The sequence below is a fragment of the Acanthochromis polyacanthus genome, chromosome 7 (genome assembly GCF_021347895.1).
Source record: "Acanthochromis polyacanthus isolate Apoly-LR-REF ecotype Palm Island chromosome 7, KAUST_Apoly_ChrSc, whole genome shotgun sequence".
Lineage (NCBI taxonomy): Eukaryota > Metazoa > Chordata > Actinopteri > Pomacentridae > Acanthochromis > Acanthochromis polyacanthus.
In genome coordinates this window covers 25,619,868-25,646,298 of record NC_067119.1, presented here as the reverse complement: position 1 = coordinate 25,646,298, position 26,431 = coordinate 25,619,868, and the positions used below count along the sequence as shown (strand labels likewise).

At 41.9% G+C, this 26,431-nt stretch overlaps 1 protein-coding gene across 8 annotated transcripts; it reads left to right on the top strand.

Annotated features, from left to right (window-relative positions):
• The first annotated feature begins 986 nt into the window (after positions 1-986).
• Positions 987-26,231, top strand: sorbs3 (sorbin and SH3 domain containing 3). Of its 8 annotated transcripts, none has more exons than XM_022199862.2 (21): positions 987-1,146; positions 10,329-10,401; positions 11,142-11,327; positions 11,544-11,616; positions 12,580-12,713; positions 12,815-12,878; positions 13,875-13,913; positions 14,001-14,088; positions 15,843-15,951; positions 17,846-17,899; positions 18,058-18,168; positions 18,843-18,898; positions 20,274-20,344; positions 20,930-20,991; positions 21,159-21,205; positions 21,399-21,513; positions 21,614-21,739; positions 23,199-23,750; positions 23,883-23,986; positions 24,100-24,206; positions 24,822-26,231. In XM_022199862.2, exons 2-21 carry the CDS (start codon positions 10,390-10,392, stop codon positions 24,881-24,883), a joined length of 2,172 nt encoding a protein of 723 aa, XP_022055554.2. In that variant the 5' UTR covers positions 987-1,146; positions 10,329-10,389; the 3' UTR covers positions 24,884-26,231. The 8 variants fall into 8 exon arrangements, with proteins under 8 accessions (XP_022055554.2, XP_022055552.2, XP_022055553.2 ...); XM_022199860.2 differs by having other exon boundaries at positions 11,139-11,327; XM_022199861.2 differs by lacking the exon at positions 987-1,146 and adding an exon at positions 4,600-4,740.
• Positions 26,232-26,431: the final 200 nt, after the last annotated feature.

Below are 26,431 nucleotides of genomic sequence, written 5' to 3'. Positions count from 1 at the left end.
ATCATGAACTTAAAAAGTGTTTCCTTTTTCTAAATATGTTGCTGCTAATCTGCACTGTGCACCCAGTCAAAATAATTAAAGGCACTGTGGAGCTGTTGGGTATAACACAGTTGTCTCCTATCAGGGAGGACAGACTGCAGAGGAAAAGACAAAGGTGCGACCTTTGATTTCTGATCTCACAGCCAACCTGTTAAATATTTATCTTGGATGGCAGAGCTGAGCTGTTTCTGAACTCTGGGTGCAGGAATCCTCCAGGCGCCTGTTTGCTAATTTCTCACAGCGAGAAAACTTGGGAGTGAGAGCCGAGAGATAAAACCCCTCAGGAGCTCAACGGAAGCTTCACGTTCACACAGAAACACGACTGATCTGTGCGATAACTCTGTGGAAAGTGGTGGCACTCCTACTTTTGGCTCCACTCTCATGGTTTTCTCATGCAGGGTGGGTAAGTCGGGCCTGGTACTGGAACAGAACATGGAAACACTGACACTGATTCACTGTCTGCACATGCAGGGGCTTCAGCTTGTATGTGTGAACGCATTTGCACTTGGAATTCACTGATAAATGCTTTTTCCTGGATGCACACTTAGACCTTGGAGGATGACAGGTGTGTAGGTCAACTGAATCCGTGTTAATCTGGAAAGAAAGTGTTTTTTTTTTTTGCTAGATTCTCATGTGACAGACACAACACCAAAAGACAGTAAAATGTTGTTATAATGTGTGCCAGTCAGGACTATTTATTGAGTTAGAAATCGCCTCCTCCTCCACATAAAACACTAGAGGGAGGTTCCAGTGAGCCTGTGCCTGGACGGGAATCTCTATTATTTCCAGCTGTGGATGGAAACTATTACTGAGCCCCTGATGAGCTTTAAAGTGCATGTTAACACACACACACACACACACACACACACCAAACACATCAGCCATGCACACACATATGCACACGCCTACGGACACCCAGTCAAACATTCAGAGCCACGCTGAATCATTCACCGAAGATAAAAGACACGCTGTTGGCCTTAGAAAGAGGAAGATATAGAGAGAAAGAGAGGGAGAGAGAAGACCAGCAGTGGTTCCCTCCTTCTTTTCCATTTACTTCCTCTCTCCTTCTGTGCTGAAGAGACCTCTCTGCTCAGCCTGCACTCGCCTGTAAGTACTGCACAACTTCTGCCTCCACTTCTCACCGGGATTTGGTGTCACAACAAACTAAATACTCGCAATCAAAACAGAAGGGAGTTTTTCCAGCCTCTGTCACTGCCTGTCATGTGATCGTTTTAGGAGTTTGATTTAAATTCTCAATGACGAGGGACTGTCTGTGTTTGTCTCATTCATTACTCTGCTTACCAAACCACTTTCAGTTCTGTTAAATGTGTTGTTGGGCAACTAGGAAGCAGTTATATGGAAAAGGGAGTACATGAGGAAGACTTTATGGCATTACACAGTACTGTATTAGTCTCTGTGGTTCTGTCACCAGCTTCCTGTGGTGGCTTTGCTTGTTGGAATATTGTGCTTTGTGTGTCTGCTTCCATCCTACAATTATTTTGTTAACCCTCGTGTTGTCCTGCGGGTTAAAATTGACCCATTTTAAAGTTTGACAATGCGGAAAAGATCTATTTTCGTAGTGAAACTTCTGATGTCCACATTTTCAACATTTTTGGGAAATCTTGGACCATTTTTTGGTTGAAAAAAAGAAATGTTAAAAATGTTTCTTAAGAACATTCACAAGAAATTCGCTGGATTTTGGTTGATTTTTTTGTGAACGTTCTTAAAGGAAATGTTAGATGTTTTACTGAGGTATATGTAATCATTTTAGATATTTTTAAGATTTTTTTTCAGAAGATTTTTACTCATTTTTTGAAAATATTTACAAGAATTGTCTTGCCAAATTTGGTGGAATTTTTAAAATATTACTTTTAAGGGAAATTGTAAGGAATTATTCGAGTTTTCTTCTTGAAGCTTTTGCAAATTTTTAGAAATTTGGGGAATTTTTTTCCTGAATTTTTGGATATTTCTCAGACAAGGAAACATTTTTTAGTGCCCGTAAATGAGGACAACAGGAGGATTAATCAAAATTCTGAAAATAAGCATCAAGAAACACAAGAGTCTATGAGGATTTCTGAGTTTATTAGAGAGGTTTGTCCTCGTCAGCCAACAGTGTGACTTGACTGGGAGTCCTGGGACACAAAAATGTTGTTTACTGCTAAAATAAACCCGCATGTTTTGTGTTGGTTCCCAGAGACATACCACAAGATCTTCCTCAGAGCACAACCTGAGGTATGACTCTCACAGCAGTGTGTCACGTCCAGAGGTTCCTTATCTGCCCTCCACTATCATGGAGATGCTTGTTTACCTGTCGGCTCAAATCTCTCCACTTATTTCATTGTTTCATGATAACTTTAGCTTGTGGTTTTCACAGACCTATCACGTCTTGTTTCGTCACACGCTGGCAGTTAAATTTTGAGCTATCAATTCTGATTATATAACCCATTTATGTCATTGTTTGTTCACTCACTGGAATCCTTTGCTGTCATCCTTTTAATGAGCTTCTGTAGTAACATACTGGCGCTGTGTGAAAGGGCAGTGGTTGGTCTTTACAGGACTGTAAAAGGTCTGCTGGAATCCATCCACCGCAGTGAAAGAAGGGAGCAAAAAGATCACACGTCTTCCTTCCAGTTCAGATTATCTCAATAAAAGTGGAGCAGGGAATGAGGAAGCCTTGTGTTTGTTTAGCGAAGACACACAGCGAACAAGGATCCAGTGTGAGAGAGGTGTCGAGTCCCGGGCCAAACCTGCAATTGCCTCTTGCGTGATTACCTCATTTGGCTGCAGAGTGGCAGAGTATCAGATGTGGTCTCAGCAGGGTGAAAGTCTGCGCCGGTGGGACACAGATTATCAGGGGAGCCTCAGTTAGGAAGCCTGTGCTGCCCAGCCTGCCACTCAGGCTCAGCAGCTCAACTGTTTGGCAAAACAACCCTGTGAGGAGTACAGGCTCAGTAAATGGATATCTGCTTGGAGTTTTGCTCCACCAGGCCAGACCACTGAATTATTAAAAAGAGCTGAGTCCTTCAGTTTCAAGTTGAAATTGGCCAGCACATACACGGAGACACGCATATTTAAACAAATGAACGGACCACTGAATAGACTCTGTTTGATGTTATTCTTTGTAATACTTTCAGTTTATGGCCAGAACACAATGTGCATGTGAAAGTGGATTGCGTTTGTCAGCAGGTGACCTGCAATATGGACCTTGTAACTCAGTATACCTGCTGCACAGTCAGTGCCAAAACCAGCCTGTCAGCATGATAGAATTCAGGTTTTGCACTGTTTGTCATTATTGGCAAGAACTGTGGACAAACTGGAAATCCTGGTTTTATTTGGGCAAGAGCTGTGTGCAAGGATTTGAGAATGTGTTCATTCTTTTTTGACTGTTGTTGGCTGTGCGGTTTGATCAGACGTCCGACCAGAATTTGACTGAATTATCTGTGCACATAACTCATCCCCTGATTTGAATAATTTGCTGTGAAATAAGACAAAAGCATTGTTTGATTGTTTCCTTTAACCTTGACGTCCAAACGTACAGCTTTGTGTGTGTGTGTGTGTGTGTGTGGGTGTGGGTGTGGGTGTGGGTGTGTGTATGTGTATGTGTGTTCTAGCTTTTGCTACATTGTGGGGGACCAAATGTCCCCACAACGGTAGGAAAACCGAAAACTATGTCACTTGTGGGGACCTCATTTCGGGCCCCACAAGTTTAAACAGTGTTTTCTTGGCCATGTTGTTGTTACTGAAAAAAGTAAAAATGCAAAAACGTTTCTTTAGGGTTAGGCATTGTTTTGGTTAGGGTTAGGGTTTGGTTAAGGTTAGGGTTAGGGTTAGGGGTTAGATATGAATGGGAGTCAATGGTAAGTCCCCACAATGATAGAAAAACATAATACGTGTGTGTGTGTGTGTGTGTGTGTGTGTGTGTGTGTGTGTGTGTGTGTGTGTGTGTGTGTGTGTGTGTGTGTAGGTGTGTGTGTGTGTGTGTAAAGTCAGAAGGATTTGTGCTGTCAGTGGTCGACTACATGGCGTGGAGTAATGACTCTGAAACACTTCCAGGGCTGCAGGAACAGAAAGAGCTCTTATTCTCCCTTCATGCCTTTGGCCAGCCAGAGACCTGGCCTTTGCACACACACTCAAACACATATAAAGACACACATACACACACACACACACACACACACACACACACACACACACACACACACACACACACACACACACACACACACACACACACACAAAAGGAGAGGAAGGCATGGGAGAGATAAAGTTGGGAGGGGACATTATGGAGTCAGTGGGCAGCGTCTGTCTGGGAGGTGGAAGTGATGAACTGTCTGCGTTCCCCTTTGGTTAACCCTGCACTGTGAAATATCACCTTATCGCAACAATAGGGCTGCTTCACTGAAGGAGGTGCCCCGAACTGACAAGCCAAGAGCAGGGTGCCTTTTGAACAGGAGCTGGAGTGGGTTGCTATGGCGATGCCTGTCAACCGGGAAGTCCTTCATGGAGGCAGGCAGAGCGAGGGCAGAGAGAGAGAGAGAGAGGGAGAGAGAGAGAGAGACAGAGGGAGAGGGAGAGAGAGAGATTGTGTGTCCTGGTAGTTTCAAGAGTCAGACAGAGAAAGTGCAGTGGAAGTCTGCAGCGTGGTTTCCACACAGGCTGACAGAAAGAGGCGTGAGTTTACTTGTTGGTGCCACTTTGAAGGTGAGTACACTCATTCCCACAGGAGCACCGTAGCTGTATAGAAATGTATGTTTGCTGTGTTGCCGGTGTGTTATTTAAGGTTGAGTAACCTGTCTGACTCCTAAGGGATTACACGCTGCACCACAGGATTAATGTAGAGGGGTGCAGTGTCTTTACAGAGCACCTGAAAACAAGTAAAAACATGTAATCTTGTTGTGATGTTGAAATAGACAACAGGAGCTTTTGAGCAAGTGCAGGAGAGAACAGCTGGACTTACAGCTGGAGTGCACAGAGTGAGAGAGAGAACTGTGAGTTTTGTTTCCCAACATGTCATTCCTCATTGCTCTGCCCAGTGGGGAAGTGTTTGCTGGCAACTGCCAGGTGAACTCCACTCTGTCAGAATACTTTCTCATCCTGCCACAGATATCAACACTAATGACCCCAGGACTGTCCAGGCATCACTGGAGGCTCTCCTTGCTGTCGGGGTGATTTTCACAGCCGGCTCTGATTGCCTTTGTGATATCAGTGAGGGTCCAGCTGTCAGAGCTCATATCCACCAGCCTGCACTCAGCTCCGAAGATGCAAAATGACAGGCATGAGGATTTGTGACATTTTTCCCCGGCTAGTGTGCTCTGAGAGTGTATTTGCTCATGCTCGGATCTGAGAGATTGTGCACACGCTCATGTAAGGAATTATCTTGAATGATGTGAGGCGTGTTTGTTGTAAGAACAAATCAGATAAAAACTAAACTTCTCTGACTCGGTGTTGGGCTCCTCTTGGAGTGGGAGGTTGTGATTTATCTCCTCCTGGGAACACATTGCCTCTCCATTGACAAGAAGCACGCCAGACTCCTCCTGTTAGTCAGACTGGAGGAGTACCATACAAGGAGGTGAAACACTTCCCTCCTGATAAATGTGTGTATCCCCCCAATAACTGCATATCATAAACTTGCAGCTCCAGGACCTTGTATGGGCTCCTTGTGCACATCTGCTGAGTTGCAGACGGGCAGCACGCTTGTGTGATCAACCTCTCTGGACCGATCTCTCACGTAGCTGCAGAGTGACTCATTCAGTGTGTTTAGAAATAAATGCCTGTTTTATTTACTCAGCGAATGTGCTTGTAATTACCATCTCACCACTATTTAAGGCAGGATTTCTTCGGTTTTTACAACCCTGTTATGTAACCTGTTGGCCAGTAACATCGTGTACAAGCAAACGGGTGATAAGAGTTCACCTTTCTGTCTATTCAGAGCTGAGGCTGCATTAATATCCAGGAAATAAACACTTCATTAGATGATCAGGATGTCTCAACGCTTTTTGAAGATTGTATTTTGTAAGTTTAAGTGTAATGAAAATCAACCCTCAAGCAAAAAGGCCACCACCTTAAGCTTGTATTGCTAGTTTCGTAAGCAGGACTTAGATCCGTTCTTCAGATTGAATGAAGCAGTTCCCATTTTGTTAATGATTAACTTTCTGCTCACCAGCCTCCACACAGGAGCAGACAACAAGTCTTGTGTTAATGAATGGAGATCAATTCACATGTGACTGTTTTATTAGTTTTATTAAAGTCCATCTTTCTCCCTGATTTATGTGTTCCTGCTGGTGATCAGAGGGCTTCATGGGTCAGCGCCTGCACAGTTTTTCATTAGCACATGTGTGGTCACCTTGACAGCCCTGTTTTGAGTGAGAACAATGCAAGAACTTCTCTGTGTGTGTGTGGTGGAGACGGAGGTCATCGTAGGTCAGCGTCTTCTCAGAAAGAACTGGTCGCATCCTTCAACGGAAGATGGAGAAATTTGGGAAGTTTGATGACTAATGAGTGTTTGCTTGTCATCAGTTAGCCTCTCTATGAATGGGTTTGTCTTTTTTTTCTTCTGCAAAACTGTTACGATTGCATTACTGCTGCTATTACAGGCTATTGTGATTCACAGGAATCACAGGGGTGTGGTGAAGTTCACTGACCTTGTAGCTGCTGAGCAGGTCTGCTCTGGCTCAGCAACTTCAGATAATAGTCAGGTTTTACATTCACTCCCTTTGGATATAAAAGAGAAGTAATCCTTTTGCTGCACTGAAGTGACTTGTTAAGAATATCACACAAACACTTTTAATTTAATGTACTTGACAGGGCGCATAGGCTTCTGTTTTTTGGATTTGTATACAGTTCAAGTTTCACATCTGGCTCAGTGGTTTTTGTGAGACCGGATGAGCTTCCTGGGGACGGAGGCAGAAATTTTTCATACCAAAATCCCCTGATTCTCATTTTATGTGTCCTCAGCTACCCCTGTGCTGGACTGAATGTAAACCAAGAGTAAATCAGAAGCGATCCGTTCGCAGCAAACTTGATAATTTGAAATCCTGGAATTGCAAAGGCATTTCTAAAGCAGGACATCATACCTTCGTCTGAGATGAACATGGGCCTTTTATGGCTCTGTTTTTCTTCCATCCTAAATCTGATCCAGCAGTGATAATGGACCTCTCACCTGGCAGGGGGTTCTAGCTTGTAAATGTGTGGACTATGATGTTAAACGTAATTCACAAAGATAGCATCAATGCGTTCAGACACCAACAATTCTAAAACTCTGACTCAATGTGAAATGCTGTAGCTGCCTCCTGTGCTGAGTGTCAGTAATTACATAAGAATGCACTGGGCGTTCAGAGCAAACCCAAGCATAGCCAGACTTTGGACAGGGATTTTCTCGCTTGATATCAACACAGATTTTTCCTTTTTAGGTAGGATTGTGTTTGGTGCTCTCAGAGGGGGAATGCGAGTGCTGCTGGAGGATTTCTGTGTTGGATTTTGCTCCCCAGAGGAATGAGATGCAGCCACTGTTATGACATGAGTTTACTCATCAGGAAGCTGCAGAATAGTTGAGCTCTCCAACTTCTGAGTGGAGGGATGCTCAATAATGTAGTAAAAGCAAAACGTGCTCCATATTTCTATTAATATAATGGCAAATAAAACTTGTAGTAGTTCTTGTAAAATCACCAGCAATCCAGTCCTACAGTGTAATAACAAGAGGTGTCAAATTCGTATATTTGCTGGAACATTAACGATTTCTTATGTCCTAAAGGTTATCTTGGCTTGAGCTTGAAAGTGTAATGTAAAAACGAGTGTTGTGATTCTTATCCAGTGTAATTTTTGTCAAATTCAGTGCATGTCCTTCACCATCTGCTGTCTGTCTGTGTGCGTGCTGCAAAAAACAATGATCAGTTCGCATACAGTGCTGGCTTTGTAAATGGGGGAAACAAACAAAGTGATTCTGGCTCATCCACACAACACTATTCCAGTGTGTCCAGTGCACATTCATGCTTGTGCACATTTTTGCTCATGCACAAGACAGTGGGAAGCAGTGGGAGTGAGTGGGATGGTAAATCTGGCATATGCTAACTATGTTAGTATGCTAGGTAGCTAAATATCAACACTCTATAGAATTGCAGACTCCACCTGTAAGATGCAGGAAAGACCTTACTAAACATGCTATTGCTGCTGATTGCTATTGATATATGGGAAATGTAGGATCTAGTGATTTGGAGTCAAAAGTCCGGATGTTGATCTCTTATGGAACTTTACTGAGGTGCAGTAATAATTTGGTTGACTGCTTCTGCATTAACTTGGAAATATTTTTCAAGAAATCTAAAGTGAAATGCATGAATGTGACAGAGGGCAGCTGTCATGGACTAGTTTCTACTTAAGTTGCAGCAGTGAGGAGACAAAAGAGCTCCTTTGTTTCCTCTTAAGAAGTTCTGTTGAAAATTATTCATCTAGTTATTTGTTCATCAGTGGGATGGGCCTTCCAAGTAAGTAGCCGCCTGCTTAGGGCAGCTCAGGAGTAAATACAGACCAACGTGTCAACCACACTGTAAATGAGATTACTTTAAGCCATTGTTTGGACGCAGAGCTTGCTCGCAGTGTTTTCTGTTGTGGGATGGATAATCAGCTGGCTGTGATTGCTGTGGAGGATGATGGGTCATCTGTCATGCTTGAGCATTAATGGTATTGTCGCAGACACAATCCTCCGGTTCCCATCTTCTTCCTGTTATGTAACGCAGTTTATTGGGAGATGATGACTCAGATGAGTGACGTTGTTGTCTGGTAACTGGAACGTTGATTCTATCAGTGCATGGGCTCTGTAATGCCTCCTGTCCTTGTGCACAGAGACACAGAGTGCTTCCAGTTTTCTTGGTCTTCACCACAGTCATTACAGGCTCTAATGTTCAGCTGCAAATGCCACATGGAAAACTCATTAGTACAAATTGTGTTGAGCTGCTTGCAGGCTGTAGTAGTCTGGCTCACACTCGATCATTACTTTCTCATTGCGCTACAAAGCAATAGCTTTTGACAGCAAAAAAAAATCCTTATTGTTTGCTTCAATGGTTACTTTCCATTGTGTTTTTCTTCCAAGATAAGACTGGCTTTGACTTCAGTCTGAGCACACAAAGGTTCTAAATCAATTAACTACTTGCTGTTGCAGAGGTCAGGGTTGCAGGGATGTAGGAAGGCTGTGGTTTCTATGTCTACATGGTTATTATGTACCATTTAGTGGCTATAGGTGCCTGCCTCATTCAGGAGCGGAAATGGCCTCCCTCTCATTCTCAACATGCCTTTGATGTTGAAGCAGGAGGTCTAATCTGGTAGTCTGAGGAGCAGTTGATTAGGAGCCGGTCTCTGCTTTCAGAAGCCAGCCTTCTCCATCATCCAGCCCCTTCAAGCCCAGCTTATTACAGCATTGTATGACCGGGAAGAATGAGGCAGGCATGTGAGTCACACTCATTGTTTTGGGTGGGTTTTCCTTAGTAACGGGGAGAAATGGGTTACGTGAACTTTCCCTCTCTTTGGAATACTGGTGGGATGGGATAATGGAACAGCTGTCAGGTCTGCCTGGATGTGAAATGTGAATTTATGACAGGGAGGCTTTGTGTCACCCCACATGAATAATGATTCAAAGGGTTAAAAAGGACACAATTCAGAATACGATTTTTCACAAACACTGATCAGATAATTCCAGCGGGGGAAAAAACAGACATGCAACACGTAACTGACCTCAAAACTAAGCCTGTTTTCTGATTCAGCAATGTCCTTCAGGCTTAAGCTATAACTGTTTTGAGAGATTGTATTTGTGTTTTTGTCAGTGCTCTACTCACTGATTTAATGTATATTTGATGTTCAGTGGAAAAAAGGTGATTTTTCTGTGCTCCGAAAATAATTTTGGAATCTTTTGAATCAGACAGTTGTGAGAGTTCCATCAGCACTCATGCAAATTATTGAAATAGTTGTTTTTTTGTTTTACTTTAGCTGTTATTTTTGCTTATTTGGTGATCATTTTATATGGAAAATGATCAAAATTAAAAACAAAGCTCTAATGTGTTTATGCTGAAGGTAGAGCAGTTATGAAATTGCAAAATGAAAACAAGTAGTGTGGCTGCACATCTGATAAAAGAAACCTGTAGTCTGTCATAGTAGTTTGTTCCAGTAATGAAATAATGCACAAGAGGTTGACAGAAACATGAATAAAACATTCTGTGGCTTATACTCTTTACAGGGATATTTGGGGAACATTTTAATGAACATGAACAAGTGTCATTTCATGTCATGTTTTCATGTCTTTGCAGTTCTTTTTGATGCGAGGCACAAGAATCTGATACCTGTCACACAAGGATCACAGCTGATCTCATGCAGTCGCAGGTAAAGCCATTTTCCATTTGTTTAACAAATGATGCTGCACATTTAAACAGGAAAAATCCAGGAAATACAGTTATTGGTGTGGCAGGAGTCGGTCCAGTCTGGTGTCACAACAACATGCCTTTGGTACAGATAACAGTTGAACCGTTTCCATGAACACAGGGGTTTTTCCCATGACCCCTGGCAACCACACAGAGGGGACCAAAGCACCTGATTCAAATACATAGTTCTGCAACAGTGGAGGTAGATTGACCGTGATGGGCCGGCGGAGTTAAAAGATCACTATGGAGACCAGAATGACCACTGCTGGCACTGCAGGACTCTGAGGTTGACATCGACGACCCCTCCCCAACCTTCGTGGCCCCAGTCCCACCCCCTGGCTGGAGAAAAGGGAGGACTGGTGAATGGGGAGTTAATGGGCTCATAATGGTCCTCTCCTGTTTCAGTGCCCCCACTCTGCACCTTGAATGAGGCTTTTCTGCAGCTGAGGCAAGAGAGATGATGAAGTGGGAGGAACACCACTTCCCACTGGTCGTACTTTAAATAAATTAGGGGCCTTTTCATCACAGGCTCCCCCACAGAGACCAGTAATTCTCCAGAGAATAGCTGCACCGCTAACAAGTTCACATGACATCCCACATAGAGAATAGTTTACTCAGGGCCAACACAGGGACAGGACAGGAGCAAAGTTCACACATTGTTTTTTTTTCATCCATATTTCTCATTTCCTCTTTGTTTAGCAGAGTGCAGAAGTGGTTGGCAACCCGAATGGCTCCCAGATTGCTTTCTCTGGGGAGTCCGGAGTTTCCTCAAGTCAGCACATACTAACTGGTCCAGATCTGAACGTTGAGGTGGTCATCTCTCCCGGACTCCCTACTCCTCCACTGAGCCCTTATCGCTCTGCCAGGCTGCCATCTGGAGAGTTCAAGGTATGTGATGGCCTGGAGGCTGTGTTAATAAAAAGTACTGAGGTTGAGTGAGTGGAATTCAGTAAACAAGTGCTCCTCCCTGTGGAAAAATGAAGCATCACATGATACACATCCAACTATGGACATGTTTTGAAAGCGTCACTGTTGCGGTTTCCATTTACATTCCATGGAGATGTTTGCATCTTGGCTAATTTATACATGTGTGCTGTTCTCAAGGTGTCAGAACTGAATGGAGGAGGTCCAGGGACTCCCAGCTTTGGATCGTACTATGGACCCTCACAGTCATACGGTATGATTGGGAATTTTTAAATCTGTGCATAGCATCAGAATTTGTTGTTCAACTCAAAATAAGTTCTTAGGAAATAGGTATTTATTAAGACAAATTTATGTATCACAGAAGTGTGACGTTGGACTTGTTTTTTGTTTTTGTTTTTTAAATCAATGTGAGATTGATAATTTACAGAAAAAAATCAGTGTGTGCTTGCAGCTAAAATGCAGCTGGTTAGAAATTTGAAGTGGCAAAAAAATGAGAATTAAGTGTAAGTTTAAGATTCATGGTTGAGAAAATAAAATAAAAATGTAGAAAGTAGATCAAAATTCTGATGCAGTAAACTGTGTATTAGGGGTCAGCTGATTTGAGTTCCTAAGGGCAAAAGCTGACACCTGTTGATTAATTACCAGGGAGACCAATAATCATTATTTGGAGGTATTATTTGCAGATGTCTGTGTAGGTTCTCATTCATCCAGATCATGGTTATCCAAAGTAGTTTAAATCAATCCACTGGACTTTAAGAAAGTTCCTTGAAGACGTTTCACCCCTCATCCAAGAGGCTTCTTCAGTTCAGAACTGAACGTCTTCAAGGAACTTTCTTAATGTCCAGTGGATTGATTTAAACTATTTTGGATTATTTGCAGAAAAAATAAATATCTTGGTCAAAACTCCAATGCAAAACTTTGCTGAGATGCCTTAGTTGATTGAAAGAAAACTTTTCAAGTCCAATAACTAGTTAGAGTTGGGAGAGTCAAAAAAAGCTGAAGAAGTTGTATTTAATTTTTAAAGGAAGGGCTTTAGATCTAAAAGGATTGGAAGTATAAATAAAAGCAAGAAATGAAGACTGTTGACAACTAAAAGACAGATGCAGGTGAACATCACTTAATATGTAGGGGAAACAAACATTTGGACTTTAAGGCTTTTTGTGATGTAGCATCAATACATATTTACTAAAATCTGTCTGATGTGTCTGTAACTTAGGTGGACTGTCCAATGGCGTCCAAGGCTCTTCCACTTTACCCCGCAGCTGGGCTCCCACCAGGGAGGAGAGGATGATCAAGTTCTCTGGAATCGGTCCGGTGGATGAGACCGGGATGCCCATCGCCTCCAGATCAGTAAGACAAACACAGCTCTGCATCTCATGCTCTGTATTTCACCGGGGCTTGATTCACCAGGTTTGTTTACTTTCTGCACCTCCCTTCTCTTCCTGCACCAGAGTGTGAACAAACCCAGAGACTGGTACAAGAGCATGTTCAGACAGATTCACAAAAAGCCAGAGGGTAAGGACACTCCTCCTCTTCATCTTCTCACACTCTCAGCTCCAGAGTGAATTCCTCCCTGTCAGAGCGTCACTTACCAGGACGTGATCCAGCAAACAGATTATTGCAGAGGCAAAATAAGACATGATGAAAGAGCCCTAAAGTCTTATATCATGTCTGTTTTATTAGCTCTGACAATAATCCAGCTTCTTATCTGAGCTCCTCCCAAATCTAGTTACTCGTTTGTCTCTATTATGGGTTGCGTAATGGAGACACATTCCCTGTTATTTGTGTGTAAAAGGCACCGTTGCAGTGCTGTTGTGGTTTTGTGGAATATTTTCGAATCCATTTTCTGTCAGAGAAATATTTCTGCAGGTGCTTTATCAAAAGGATTAGAATTCAAACCCCTGAAGAGAAATATTTTAGAGAAATTTATCATGTTGTGATGCCTGATAATTCTCCCCAAACACACCAAAGTTCTGCCGATGAGCTTTGACATAACAGAGACAGAGTCAGTGAGACGGATGCTAGAATACACAGTTCTAAATAGTAGTCATACTCTAGGGAAGCTTATAAGTATTTAAACTTGCTGATATGTTGATTTACACCGCGTAACACATTTTGGAAAACTACTCTATAATTTGACAGCTGCTCGTGTAGATTGAAGTTTAATGTACAAAAAATATTAGAATTTCATTAAATGTTATGACTGTTTCATATTTTAAAGATAGTTTTAATCACAATTTGACCAATTCAACAGTAAATGCAATCAATAATATAGACAATAGATAGCATTCTGAGAAGTATATAAAAGTAAATTGTATTTTTTTTTAAATTTTTGATTCTTTAATACACTTGTCCTTTAATGCAACATTCTTCTGCTGAATCTAAGGGAAGTATAGTTCACTAAAATATAATTAAACCATAAGTAAAGTGAGTGATGTATCTGTTTTATAATGCGTATAGTACATGTGTGACAGTGTTATGAAGTCTAAAACTGATCTTTCTGTTTACCAGAACCTGAGCTGGAGGATTCAGAGCGGTGGTCAGCTGAACGTAAGTGAATCCACCAAATTCCACATGGCTGTCCTGCACGGTTATATAAGCAGTTTTTACTCAAGACTGATCTGCACTGATCCACAGGGCTCCGGTTATCTGCCAGCACAGAGCAAAGTAATGAAGCAGACAAGGAGCTCTTCAGACTAACACCTTATGGAGCTCTACCAGACTGGTGAGTTTGCACTGATTTCATGCTTCAGGGTCAGCTACTGGCTCTTCATATCCCAGCATGCACTAGAAGGAAGACAGGACCATCCCACGACTCTCAGAGACAAACTGACAGTCACTCACTTTACACCTCTGAGCAATTTAATGAAGCCTTTAGTCAACCCGGCATTTTTCACTCGGGGCACATAGCACGGACACAGGAAGGGCCTCAGGCAGGAATCAAACTTAACGGACTAGTTTCACATTTTTGTGAATACACTTACTGACTTGCTGTTTTAAAAATACCATTTCCACAACTTAAAATACATCTAAACTACAACTAGTTAGCTTAGCTTAACATCTGCAAACAAGGAGAAACTGTTAGTCTGACTTTCTATTTGCAAACTTACAATGAAAAAGATTTAATGGAATTACATGCAGTGTGTAAATTACTTGGCTTTAAAGATATTTGTAAATGTTTCTGTTACTTTTAGACAAAAGCAGACAGTTTGCCACTGCCTTCACTATCTGAGCTAAGCTAACTAAGTTAAAGTAACTGTGTTCTGGCTCTGATAAGTCTACAGATAAGTCTGTCATCTAACTCTGCCAGCGATGGAATGTAGCTCAATACAGTTATTCAGTTAGTGTGCCCAAGAACAAATCTGAGGTATTTTCTGCAACTTTTTACTTGTACTCCACCATATCTCAGAGGAAAACATTGCACTCTTCACTCCACTATATCTGTCTGGCAGCTTGGGTAACTCGGATCACTTTTCTCAGCACCCGTCCTGTCTAGTGAAAACTGCAGATTTCCAAATTTGGTGTTTCTAAATAGTTAATCATAATACACTGTAAGATTAGGCATTCCTTTTTGGGGTTGAGAGATTTCTCCTGCTTCATAAAAATAAACTAATTAATAACAGTCTTGTATTAGCTGAAAACTGCATTGGCACAGAAAACAGGGCTGTTTTTCTGAACTCATGAAAAGTTGACTTTTTAGAGGTAAGTGGATCTTTCAGGGCAGCGATGGTACTAATATATGAAGATCCAATAGAATATGATGCATTACTGTAGACTGAACTATGCAACAGTAAATAAAATAGTTAAAATGTTCTCAACCATAAACATCTACCACAGTAAAAATGCAACTACACATTAATGCAGCAGTAATAATAATCTATGAGCAATGGAAATCAGAGTGAAGCACTCATTTTGCTTCACAATGACTACTTCTACTTTTAATACCTACAATGAATTTTGCTGATAATAAACTATTTAAGAACTTTTCCTCAGGTAAGGTTTTGAAAACAAGACTTTTACTTGTAGTGAAGCATTGTTGCAGTGTGGCAGCAATATTTTTACTTAAAGAAGGAATCTGAATACGTCTTCTACCTCTGCTTTCTGTAGAAAAGCAAAATCTATGTATTTTCTAAAATGTCAAACTGCACTTGCTATAGTTGCCCCAGTTTGTTTAAATTTAGATCTGACCAGAAGTTTAATTCTTTCTTTTCTCTTTTGTATTACTAAACTTGCAAATCTTATAAAATTTTAGACTTTAGATTTTTAGACTTTTTTCATCTTCTAGTAGTGTAATTTATTTCTCACATCAGACTACAGATGACTTCTTACGTGAATACTAACTAAAACTTGTGCCAAGAGCAGCGCAGAGAAAATGTGCGGGACAGACAAGTTTGGATTTGTTGTTACAGGCGCTCACAATGAAGCCATGATTAAGTTGCTGTCCACGGTGTGTATGTGTGTCGTGGTGTTACGTTTCAGGAGCGAGGATGTAGATAAGCTGTCAGACCCGGGAAAGCAGCACCGTCAGCCGAAGAGCATATTCGACTTTGAGCCTGGAAAAAGCACCACCTCAGAGGGCCACAGCCAGGTACGAGCTCACCGGCAGTCAGAGTTTAAAAATCGGCTCCGATATCAGCCTCATTCCAGCATAAAGTGTGATTCTTTAACCAGATTCTTCCAGCATTGTTGTTGGTTCTAATGACTGGAATTCTTTGTGTAGTCTGTTTTCCCATGCAGCTCAAGAGCCGGTTGGTCATCTTTTCTTTAAGGATTATAGTCTAACTCCTTGTATTTCATCTTCTCACGCGAGGTATCTAATACCTTGTGAGTGTGGTCAGTCCGCAGTGAACAGAACCTGCCGCTTACCACCAGATGTGCTCCCTTCTATTATTCAGAGAACCATAGGGCGTTCATTCATTTAGCTTTCCGGGCAAGAAAAGACATGATCCAAGTATTTACATTGGTGTCTATATGGTTCTGCACTGAAAGCTGCGGATTTACAAGTGGGAGAAGTTTGACTCCACAGGGGCTGTAATTTATTACCCTGTGTATGCTGCACTGTCTTAGTGCTGCTGTAATTGAGTGTGCAGTCTTTTGTATACTCTGCATGTGTCTGAGCGTTTAAACACCCCTGGTGAGTTACACAGAGGTGTCTCAGTTTTTTTTTTAAATGCCTCTTGCAACAATGTCCCAGATCTGCTGCATATTGTGCCCTGTGTCTACACTCGTAAAGAAAAGAAATCTTTGTTTCCACTCCCCCACAGGAGCCGAGGTGTCTTGTGATCCGTATTATGGTGTTAACCTCTTGTGGCGTATAATGGCTCACAGCATGGAGACTTATTTCATTTCCTCTTCATAACGGCAGCCAATGTTGTATCCCCTGGACGGCGTTTAGAAAAGCAGATCACAGACCATATCAAGTGTTGTGCCGCTTCACGGTGACACTGTAGTCTGTGATCGCAGCGAGGATGACTCCCAGCTGAAAGGAAAAGCTTGGCCCTCAGAGAGACGTGTTCAGCCAAGGTTTTACAAAAAAATAGAGCATTAGTCTGTGGTTCTCAACAGCGAAGCCTTTTAAAGTAATGTTTGATAGAATCAGCTGCAAGCAGTGTTAAATCTCGTAAAGAGAATGCTTCTGCTAACATCCTGACATCCACAGGGTCCAGGTGACAAGCTGTAAATTTTGAGTCCTCTTAGGTGTCTGTCAATAGAAATGCGTCTATTATAGTTCTGTCTTTCCCCTGAAAACCATTCAAATTATATCTAAAATATTATTTAAAGTTGTGAGATTTTTGTCTCTAATCTGTTTCACACAAGCAAAAATGTCTCTATGTTGTCAAATAAGCTGATTCATGACACGTTTAAGTACGGCAGACTGTTTCTTAGCTTTCTTGTTCACACATCTAATGTGAATGAAATTGAGTGTCAAGTTACATAACTCTTACAAGATTAAAATGCTCATGCATGCCAGCTTTAAGGTAGAATTTACTCGCTGTGGTACAATCACTGGATTAACCATAGATAGATAGATAGATATATAGATGCCTTTTCAATCCCGAGGGAAATTCAAGTAGCACCAATATCAAGAATGTGATTTTATTATTGGGCAAAATTACAGTTAAACTTCCATATCCCCAAAAATGTATTATGTTTTTACAGTTGCCTACCATTGTTGGCCAATTTTACTATACCTGCAAGGTACCCAAAGCGTTTTACAGGAACATCACATTCAACCATTCACACACTGATGGCGGAAGCTGCCATGCAAGGCGCTAACCACGACCCACCAGGAGCAATTAGGGATTAGGTGTCTTGCTCGGGGACACCTCGACATGAGCACAACAGACCTAGGATCGAACCAGCAACCCTCCGGTTACGAAACGGCCACTCTACCCACTGAACTATGCTGCCCCCATAAGATAAGTTTAGTAACAATTTTTACAATTCTGAAAAGTTTATTTTCTTTTTCTCTCTGTCCATAGGCTTATCTGTCTGCAAAGAAACAGCCCGAGAAACCAAAGTCCCCTTCAATCGAGGTGAGCATTTGTGCCTAAACCTTAAATTCTTTCTGCATTCACTCCATCAATAGTTTGTTTTTTTGAAATCTGAGAAGGAACATCATTAGGTCCAAAAATCAGCCTCTGTGTCAGTGTTTTAATCTTGCCATTCCAACTCCATAACCGCTCGGACTCAGGCCAGTCTGGTATCTGAGCTGAGTCGGTTTGAGGCTGAGCTGGACTCGGACATTCTGGGCCTGGAGAGGAGACTTTCCCAGAAGAAGCAGCAGCGTCGAGGCTGGGGTGAGGTACTGAGCCCCCGTCCTGATTCTCTCTCCTGAAGCATCCCTTCCTCCCTTCACAATCTAGCAGAATCCCCACCTGCCCCACTCTTGCTCCCCCACACTCCTAATGAAGGCTGCGTGTCAATGAGATTCCTCTGCTTGCTAGCTTTGACCACGTACATTTTTTTTTATTCCTCTGTGACCTGGATGACAGCCTCGGATTTGCCTGCCTGCCTTGCATTCGGATTGATCTGCTTTGTTAATCACCTGCCTGCAAATTCCCCCACAGTAAATTATGTAGACCTGCCTGGCAAGAAAAAAAAAAAATCAAAATCAATTTTCTTGAAATCTCATTTTTCTATCATGTAATTTAGAAATCCCCTTTGGAGTTCCATAGGGACTTGCCAAAAAATGTGGATTCTCATGCTTTTCCTGATTCCTGTGTGATTGAATCAGCTTCATAGGCTGTAATTTGCTTGGAATCACAGACAGCTCAGACAGACCATGAGTGCTGTTGTTTGTAGCCCGAGGAGGATAGGACCCAGGGGATTTCTTGCTCCTTTGGGAGTGGTCAGCACCTCCACTTTGTCTGAGTTGTTGTGAGATTTCCTCCAACTGTGTGTGAGTTGTTGTGTGAAACAGAAGGCAGAGTGGCGCTGCAGGGAGCAGACTGGGTTTAATGTTCACTCTGCTTGCAGGAGGACAGAGGCAGGGATCCAGTAGCTGCTCCAAAGACTGGCAACACAAACTACAGGTTAGTCAACAACGACAGAACAGTGCTGTTTTATGGGCACAGTGAGGGCAGCTATAAAGGTGGTTACTCCAAATGTTGACAGCTGGCTGTGATAGCAGTTTACTGACCTTTTAACCTCATTTTTATAATTTGATATAAATTTATTTACAATAGATTCCTGTGCATTGTAATGTGATGTATATGTTCTATTAAATAGCATGATATGGCCATGTATTTGACTCACATCTACAACTGTACTGGAATGTAGCTCATATCAATAAGAGTGTTAAAGTTGATTCAAGGCTTACAAAGTTGTGCCACTGCGTTTGTTTTCTGCAACATTTAAATTTCACACCAATAAACAGACTGTTTAAGAAAGCAGTGAAAGTAGCTATAAATCATGTTTTTCTTAAAATTGCTCCATTGTCACTGTGTGGATTGTATCATAGCCTCACACCAAGGACAGGTTAATAGAAAATCCAGGGTCAACCACTGCAGACCTCCTCTGAGTGCAGCTCCCCTCCACCTTAATCCGCTTTGATGTTGCATCATTGCTGTGCAGTTTCAGCCTCATGTCAAGAATCAAACCGCTGTGTTTGCACAGAGCAACCATTAATACTTGGCAGCGTACCTGTGATAGTGGATCAGGTGACTTTCTGTGCAGGACACGCTGTGAGGAAAGCTGTTATTTTAACGAGTTCAAGTACAGTATTTGTTAGTTCAAACGGCAGACAGCATTCCACATTTCTCACCATGTGTGTAATTCCTTCCTGGAGAATTCTCGCTGTTGATTGCTAAGTTGAGTTCACGGTTTGTGACCTTTTCCAGTCCGAGGGGGTTTCACTGAGGACATGTAAATGTAAAACATACAGCAGCCGGAATCTGTCCGCGTAAAATGCTCTCTGTTATCTAGACATGTTGTTTAGCTGTTGGGGTCCAGCTGCAAACACTTGAATACAAAACTACACTGTGTGGAAATATGCAGATGAGCTCAGAGGCAGCCGGTCAGGATGCTGTGGGTTTTGGATTAATTCTTAACCCCAAAACACACAGACTTGTGATTCTGATCATGACTGCAGTGTTAAAGGCTGTAAAGATAGTTGAATCCCCGCACTTAAATTGAAACCAGATTTTCAGTTCAAGGACAACAAAGAGTCACACAGTATCATCCGCTCGCCCTTCTAGCTGTGTGATTATTTGTCTCATCTCCGTCCAGTGTATGAGAACCAGCTGCAAACAGATGTTCTGTACAGTAAATCTACAGGGAAACACCACACAGCTGCATTCAGCCGTGTGTTGTCTGTCCTTTGATGTCATTAGAAGCCTTCACTCTCATTGGCAGACACAGTGACGGTAATATAAACAGCAAAAGCTCATATTTTCTCCACTTTTTCAGCAATTCATCAGCATCAAAGCAGCCTGTCCATCGCTCTGTCGGCACGTCAGCAGCATCTGCTCCCACATATGGTAAAGACAGTTTTTTTCCTTTTTGGTCCAGTAACACAAAGGAATACTCAAATTTTCTCATGCACGATACAATGGCTTTGAAAAGGACCTCTAAAATGAATGTCTTTTCTGATACAAACCGTTCCATTCTACCTTCTTACATCCACTCTCCACCTAAAACACATCCACTTTTAGAAAACAGGCATCTCCTTTATTCTGGGAGTATAAAAGCTTAAACTAATATATTAAACTGTGATGGTCTCATGATTCTCTTTCATTGCCTACACTGTCTCCTGCTCTGGTGTTTCACTTTTCAGATTAGGCTGCACAGACATGGAAACTCTTTGCTGTATTTTCCTTTACAAACTGCTCTAAATGGGCGGGGAGGAAGCCCACAAAAATAGGAAGTGAACCTCGGAAGACCTGATTAAAGATTAGCTTCATCCAATTGTTTTTCCTGGAAACTCACGATCCCTTTTTGAACTTATGGAGTTGTTACGGCAATCATGCTTGTACATGGGAACACATACAAAAACATCATCTGCTGAACAAAAGAGAGCACGTATTAGACTCCACTTATACCTTTGTACCTTGACCTCTCCACAGTAGAACGTCTTTCTCCTGCAAATGAAACCATGGAGCTCCCATCTAAAAAAGAGGACATTAAGGTATGTTTCTAAAACTTTCACGTCATAAACTCTCACCAAGTACCTTTAGTTATGTGGTTTTAGCTTGTGACATTTAGTTTTTGTGATCTGAATAGATTCTAAATTCTTCATGATAACTTCTTCTGTAAAAATGTTCTCAAAACCTGAATGACTGTTTGTTTTTTCAGATGAAAGCAGCGCGAGCCAAGTTTAATTTCCAAGCTCAATCACCCAAGTGAGTTACAGTGTGAGGTGATACAATAAATGTACAGTTTCTGTTCTTGCATTGTCCTTCATATCTGTGAAAGAAAACATTCAGCGATACCAATATGAGATTTTAAAGCTGTGCATCAAATCTGAGGTGTGAATTCTCTTCTGATAAAAGGTTGTTCCTTTGTTGTGTCTTCTTATTTCATTCCTCTCACCAGGGAGCTCACGCTGCAGAAAGGCGACATTGTTTACATCCACAGGCAGGTGGACGCCAACTGGTTTGAAGGAGAACATCATGGAAGAGCTGGCATTTTCCCCACAACTTATGTGGAGGTAAAACTCTTCATGCCTCTCATTTGAAGCCATTTATCTGTACTGTGCTTATATTATAAAACTGTGTGATCCTGGCTAAAAACTCCTTTGTCCTTCACAGATTCTGCCTCCCACAGAGAAGCCAACACCTATAAAGTCCCCCACTCTTCAGGTGTTGGACTACGGGGAAGCTGTGGCTCTCTATAACTTCAATGCGGATCTACCTGTTGAACTTCCTTTTCGTAAAGTGAGTTGTTCGTGTTTTGTGTGTCACTGCTGCACAAGGGAAGATCTGAGCTGAGAAGTCGAGCAGTAACAGAAAGGATGATGCTGTCCCTCTAAATCTCTTTACTTTTTTGCCTTCAAACTCATCATGCCAGTCTCTGACTAGGTTTTACTGGAATTTGAAGACAGATTCATATTCTGAGAAACCTTCTTAACTCTTTCCCTTCTTGCCAGGAGTTAAATGAGAAGATTGCTACCGCTATCATATCTGTTTGGTAAATAAGGAGCTGGCGGTTAGCTTTTCTCAGGATTAAATCTGGGAACAAAAGATCAAACCCTGTAGCGGTATTGCCAAAACTCACTAATTAACAGGTCATGAGTTGTTTATTTGATCTGCTTAAAAACGTAGGTATTTTAACTACTTGTTGTTATTTGGGGCCTGTCTAGATTTTGACTTAATGCAATATCAATTTAGAGTTCAGCTAAGTGACAGCCTTAATGTACAGCTACACTGATTTTGATCAACTAATGCTGTGCAACTAAGACAATAAACCTGTTTCCCAAACTATTGCTTTAAAAAACATATTAGCAAAACTTGCTAACATTTAGAGCTAGCTGAATGTGCTGCATTTTCTACCATCTACACTGTACTGACAAAGACTTTACATTGAAAGAGTCCATCCATCCATCCATCCATTCTCTATACACCACTTAATCCTCCTTAGGATCATTAAGAGGCTGGAGTCTATCCCAGCTGACTTAGGGTGAAGGCAGGGGACACCCTGAACAGGTCGCCAGTCTATCACAGGGCTACACATACAGACAAGCAGTCACACTCACATTCACATCTACGGACAATTTAGAATCACTGATTAACCTGAGCATGTTTTTGGACTGTGGGAGGAAAATCACACACAGGGAGAATATGCAAACTCCGTGCAGAAAGATCCTGGGAAGGCCAGGACACAAAAAGGAGACCTTCTAGCTACAAGGCAGAAGTGCTAACCAAGGGGAAATTACAGTGTTGCAGCAGCAATTCAAACACATAAAAGACAAAAATGTCAAAAATTCACATATACAACTGCTATCATAGATAAAAGAATTAGAATAATAATTTAAAAAAATGCTTTTAATGTGCAAATATGAAGAGAGCATAGTGAGGAGCCACTGGTAATGGCTGTTGCAGTCGACAGGAATGACCTCCTATTTGTGTGTTTTTTTATTACTGGAGTGGAGTTGAAGGAGTCTCCTGCTGAGGACACTCTGTGGTGTGCCCATTAGCCTGTGTAGAGGTTTTGCAGTCTTGTTCTTGATGTTGGGCAGCTTTCTTTAGCATCCCTCTCTCTACAACCAACTTCAGAGCAGTCCATAGCACAGACCAAGCCTTAATAGACTTTATCGGTCAACTCTTATTCTATATCAAATGTGCTTGGTTGCTTACAGTCTAATATCTAACATATAGATTCTGTTCTGTTCTTCAGGGTGAGCTGATCAGCATAACCAGACGTGTTGACGATCAGTGGCTGGAAGGCAGGATCTCAGGAACAAGTCGGAGCGGCATCTTCCCGGCCAGTTACGTGCAGGTCAACAAGATGCCCCGCACCAAATACTCCACGGATGACTACTCACCGGGCCCCATGTCCCCCATCTCCCCTGGACCCCAAAGTCCAGGACGTCCACTCCACTCCCCCTGCCCGCGGTCACCACTGTCCCCTTTCACGTCCCCTTCACTGAGCCCCAAACCTGAGCACTCCCCCGTGATGCCGTCCTCACCTGTACCGTACGGCAGCCCGGCTTCACAGTCACGCTCCCCCACCCAGACACTCACATTCAAAGAGACGGCTAATCGTTTGCCCCACGGCATCTCCAAAACCGCCTCCCCCACCAGACAGAACAGCCACTGGTCTGGGACGCACTCAGCTAACCAGAACTCCTCACCTAGAACGGTTTCCCCTTCCACTCAGTCATCAGCATCTGTACAAAGAGCTGGAGCTTCCACAGCGAGCACTCCCAGATACCCTGACCCCTCACAGGTCTGCTTTCACTGCTTCCCTGAGAAAGTCACAGCATGTCCACACCCGTGCTGTTATTGTTTGTGCTGACAGGAATGTGGCTCGTCATTTCTTATTTCATAATGCCTGACATGAGGTTTCTATTTTTCCCAGGGTGCAATACCAAACCAGACCGCTTCGTCCAATCCGCATGTCAACTCCCTGCCGCAAAGACAAGCACCAAACATCCCTGGTTCCACGGTGGTGCAACGCCAACCGTACGTCTTAAAATGAAATGTTTTTGTTTATTCACACACAGGCCAAGTGTTGAGGCTGACGTGAATTTGTGACTCAGAAGATTTGTTTGTTTTGCCCATGTTCTCCATTTTAGATATAAAGCTGTTTACAACTACAAGCCACAGAATTCGGACGAGTTGGAGCTCAGAGAAGGAGACATTGTGCAAGTGATGGAGAAATGTGATGATGGCTGGTTTGTAGGTGAGAAATTTTATTTAATGGTGATCAATAAGCACCATTTTCAATGTAGAATTGCAACAATAGGGCATCCCGGTAGCTCAACTGAGCAGGTGACCCATAAACAAGAGCTGCAGTCCCTAACGCAGCGGTCATGGGCTTGAGTCTAGCCTGTGACTCTTTGCTGCAGGTCTTCCCCACTGTCCCATATAATAAATAAAAGGCCCAAAATATAGTTAAAATAAAGACATGCAACATTGAATACAGACATTATGCAAAGAGAGATGACATTTTGTTTCTTAATACCTCAAAATGTTTTCATCTTGTATCTAAGCATCCAGATTTATTTTGTCACTATCCCCTAAGTAGCCCAAATTATCCTTTTTGTAGTGTTTACTTCAGTTTGTTATATGGCTGCTTTTTATACATGTCTAAGCTCTGCAATATTTTATTGTCCTTGTGACCAATTTAAAACATTCTTCAGGGTGAGTCCCCCCTCTAGTGGACATCAGCAAACACTACAGATGCGACTGATTCAATTAACCTAAACTGTGCATTGTTTTGCTATTTTAAAACAAACAAATCCCTAATTTGTTTGTTTCTGTTATGTGACCACAGTATGTGCTCTGCTCTCCGTAGGTACGTCAGAACGGACTCATGCTTTTGGGACTTTTCCTGGGAATTACGTGGTACCGGTTTGACTCCCTCACTGACTGCTTGCACACATCTGCTGGGACTCACAAGAGACCAGCTAATAATAATTTTACGGTCCAATCACCCACCACACTCCCAGACCTGGCTTAGTAAGATCTGCATGTTCACTGTCTTTCCCAGGAGAGAGGTGATGGGAGGGACGTCATGCGGTTTCTCACCTCACCTCCCTGCATGAGCGTGTCCGTGTGTGTTGCACAGAGACTTGGAGAGTGTTTTCACATGCATCACTTGAGAGGAAAGAATGAATGCTGATGATACTGTTTCAGATGCAAAGAATGGACTTTTTTGTTCCTCAACTATTTGCAGCTGCAGGAAATTTGCATTCCTTCCCACTGAGCAGCACTGTTCCCTCTGAAGTCCTGATGCTGCGTTCAGCTGCGTTCACCACAGTGCCATCACAAACCACTGCTGATTAGTTTGAATGTCGATAAGGATTTTTCGAGCATTTTGTCGGATCATTAATATTTCCTTCAAATATTTTCCCCAGATCCTGAAAATACCTGGGACAGGTTTTGAGGAAACAACATGAACATCTGTAAATTGTGCTCAGAATGAAGCACATTATGGGCTCAGACATATCAAGATAAGTTTACAGCCTTTCACAAGGATATGCAGAAAAAAAACAGAAGTAATGCATAAACTGATGACTTAAAGAAGTTATTCATGATAGATTGGTTGGATTTTTGTATGTTTGTCCCTGTTAATCAACAGAGTGGAATGCCAAAAGTGAACAAAAGTGGAATTAAAGAGAGATCCTGTTGTGTGCTGTAATTGTAGCTTCTTTGCTTTGAAGTTAATTATCAAACATCTATAAGTTGTATAAGATCAGCTGTGTTGAAATGCTAGAAAACAACTCCACAGCAAATGGTTGAATTATCTTTTTAAGCATTTGAATTAGTTCTCTATGTGCCAAAGCTAATCTTTAATGACTTGCCTCTGTTAAACTCTCCACTGATCTCTCCCGGCTCACTTCATTTCTGCTGTTTACTACTACTGCTTTTACAATGTTTCCGCTGCTTATGAAGTTAACATCCTCACTTTGATAACAGTATTCAGAAAATCACTTGTTTTTGCCAGAGAAACATTTGACAAGTTTGTAAGACTAATAAAAAGTCCTTATCATGAAGTTATTTTATATGATATATTCATGATTTCACTGTACAAAAAAAAGAAAAAAATGAATCATATTTAGTAAACACAAGAGATGATTGTACAGACTGTAACCGTTTATCAAACTGAAAGTATAATATATATTTGCTGAAAAAACAATGTGCTACAAATGTATGGTACGCAATTTTTAAAAAATCTATTAAACATTACAGAGTGATACTGAAAGCAACTTGTGTTCATGTGCTGTTTTTCAACGTGACAATATTGTCAGCATCACAAAAGCAGACTGAATAGTTATGCTGCATCACACTGGACTTTGTAGGTACACCTAATAAAGGTAACACTGGTATAAATAGCAGTGTATGCATGTTATACTGATGTTTTATTAAAATATGGAATTTCACAAAACAAACAGTACATACACA

Coding starts and splice junctions, on each gene's coding strand:
- sorbs3 (XM_022199860.2), top strand. Junction 20,345..20,929: donor AGCATCTGCTCCCACATATG/GTAAAGACAGTT, acceptor ACCTCTCCACAG/TAGAACGTCTTTCTCCTGCA. Junction 24,207..24,821: donor TGATGATGGCTGGTTTGTAG/GTGAGAAATTTT, acceptor TGCTCTCCGTAG/GTACGTCAGAACGGACTCAT.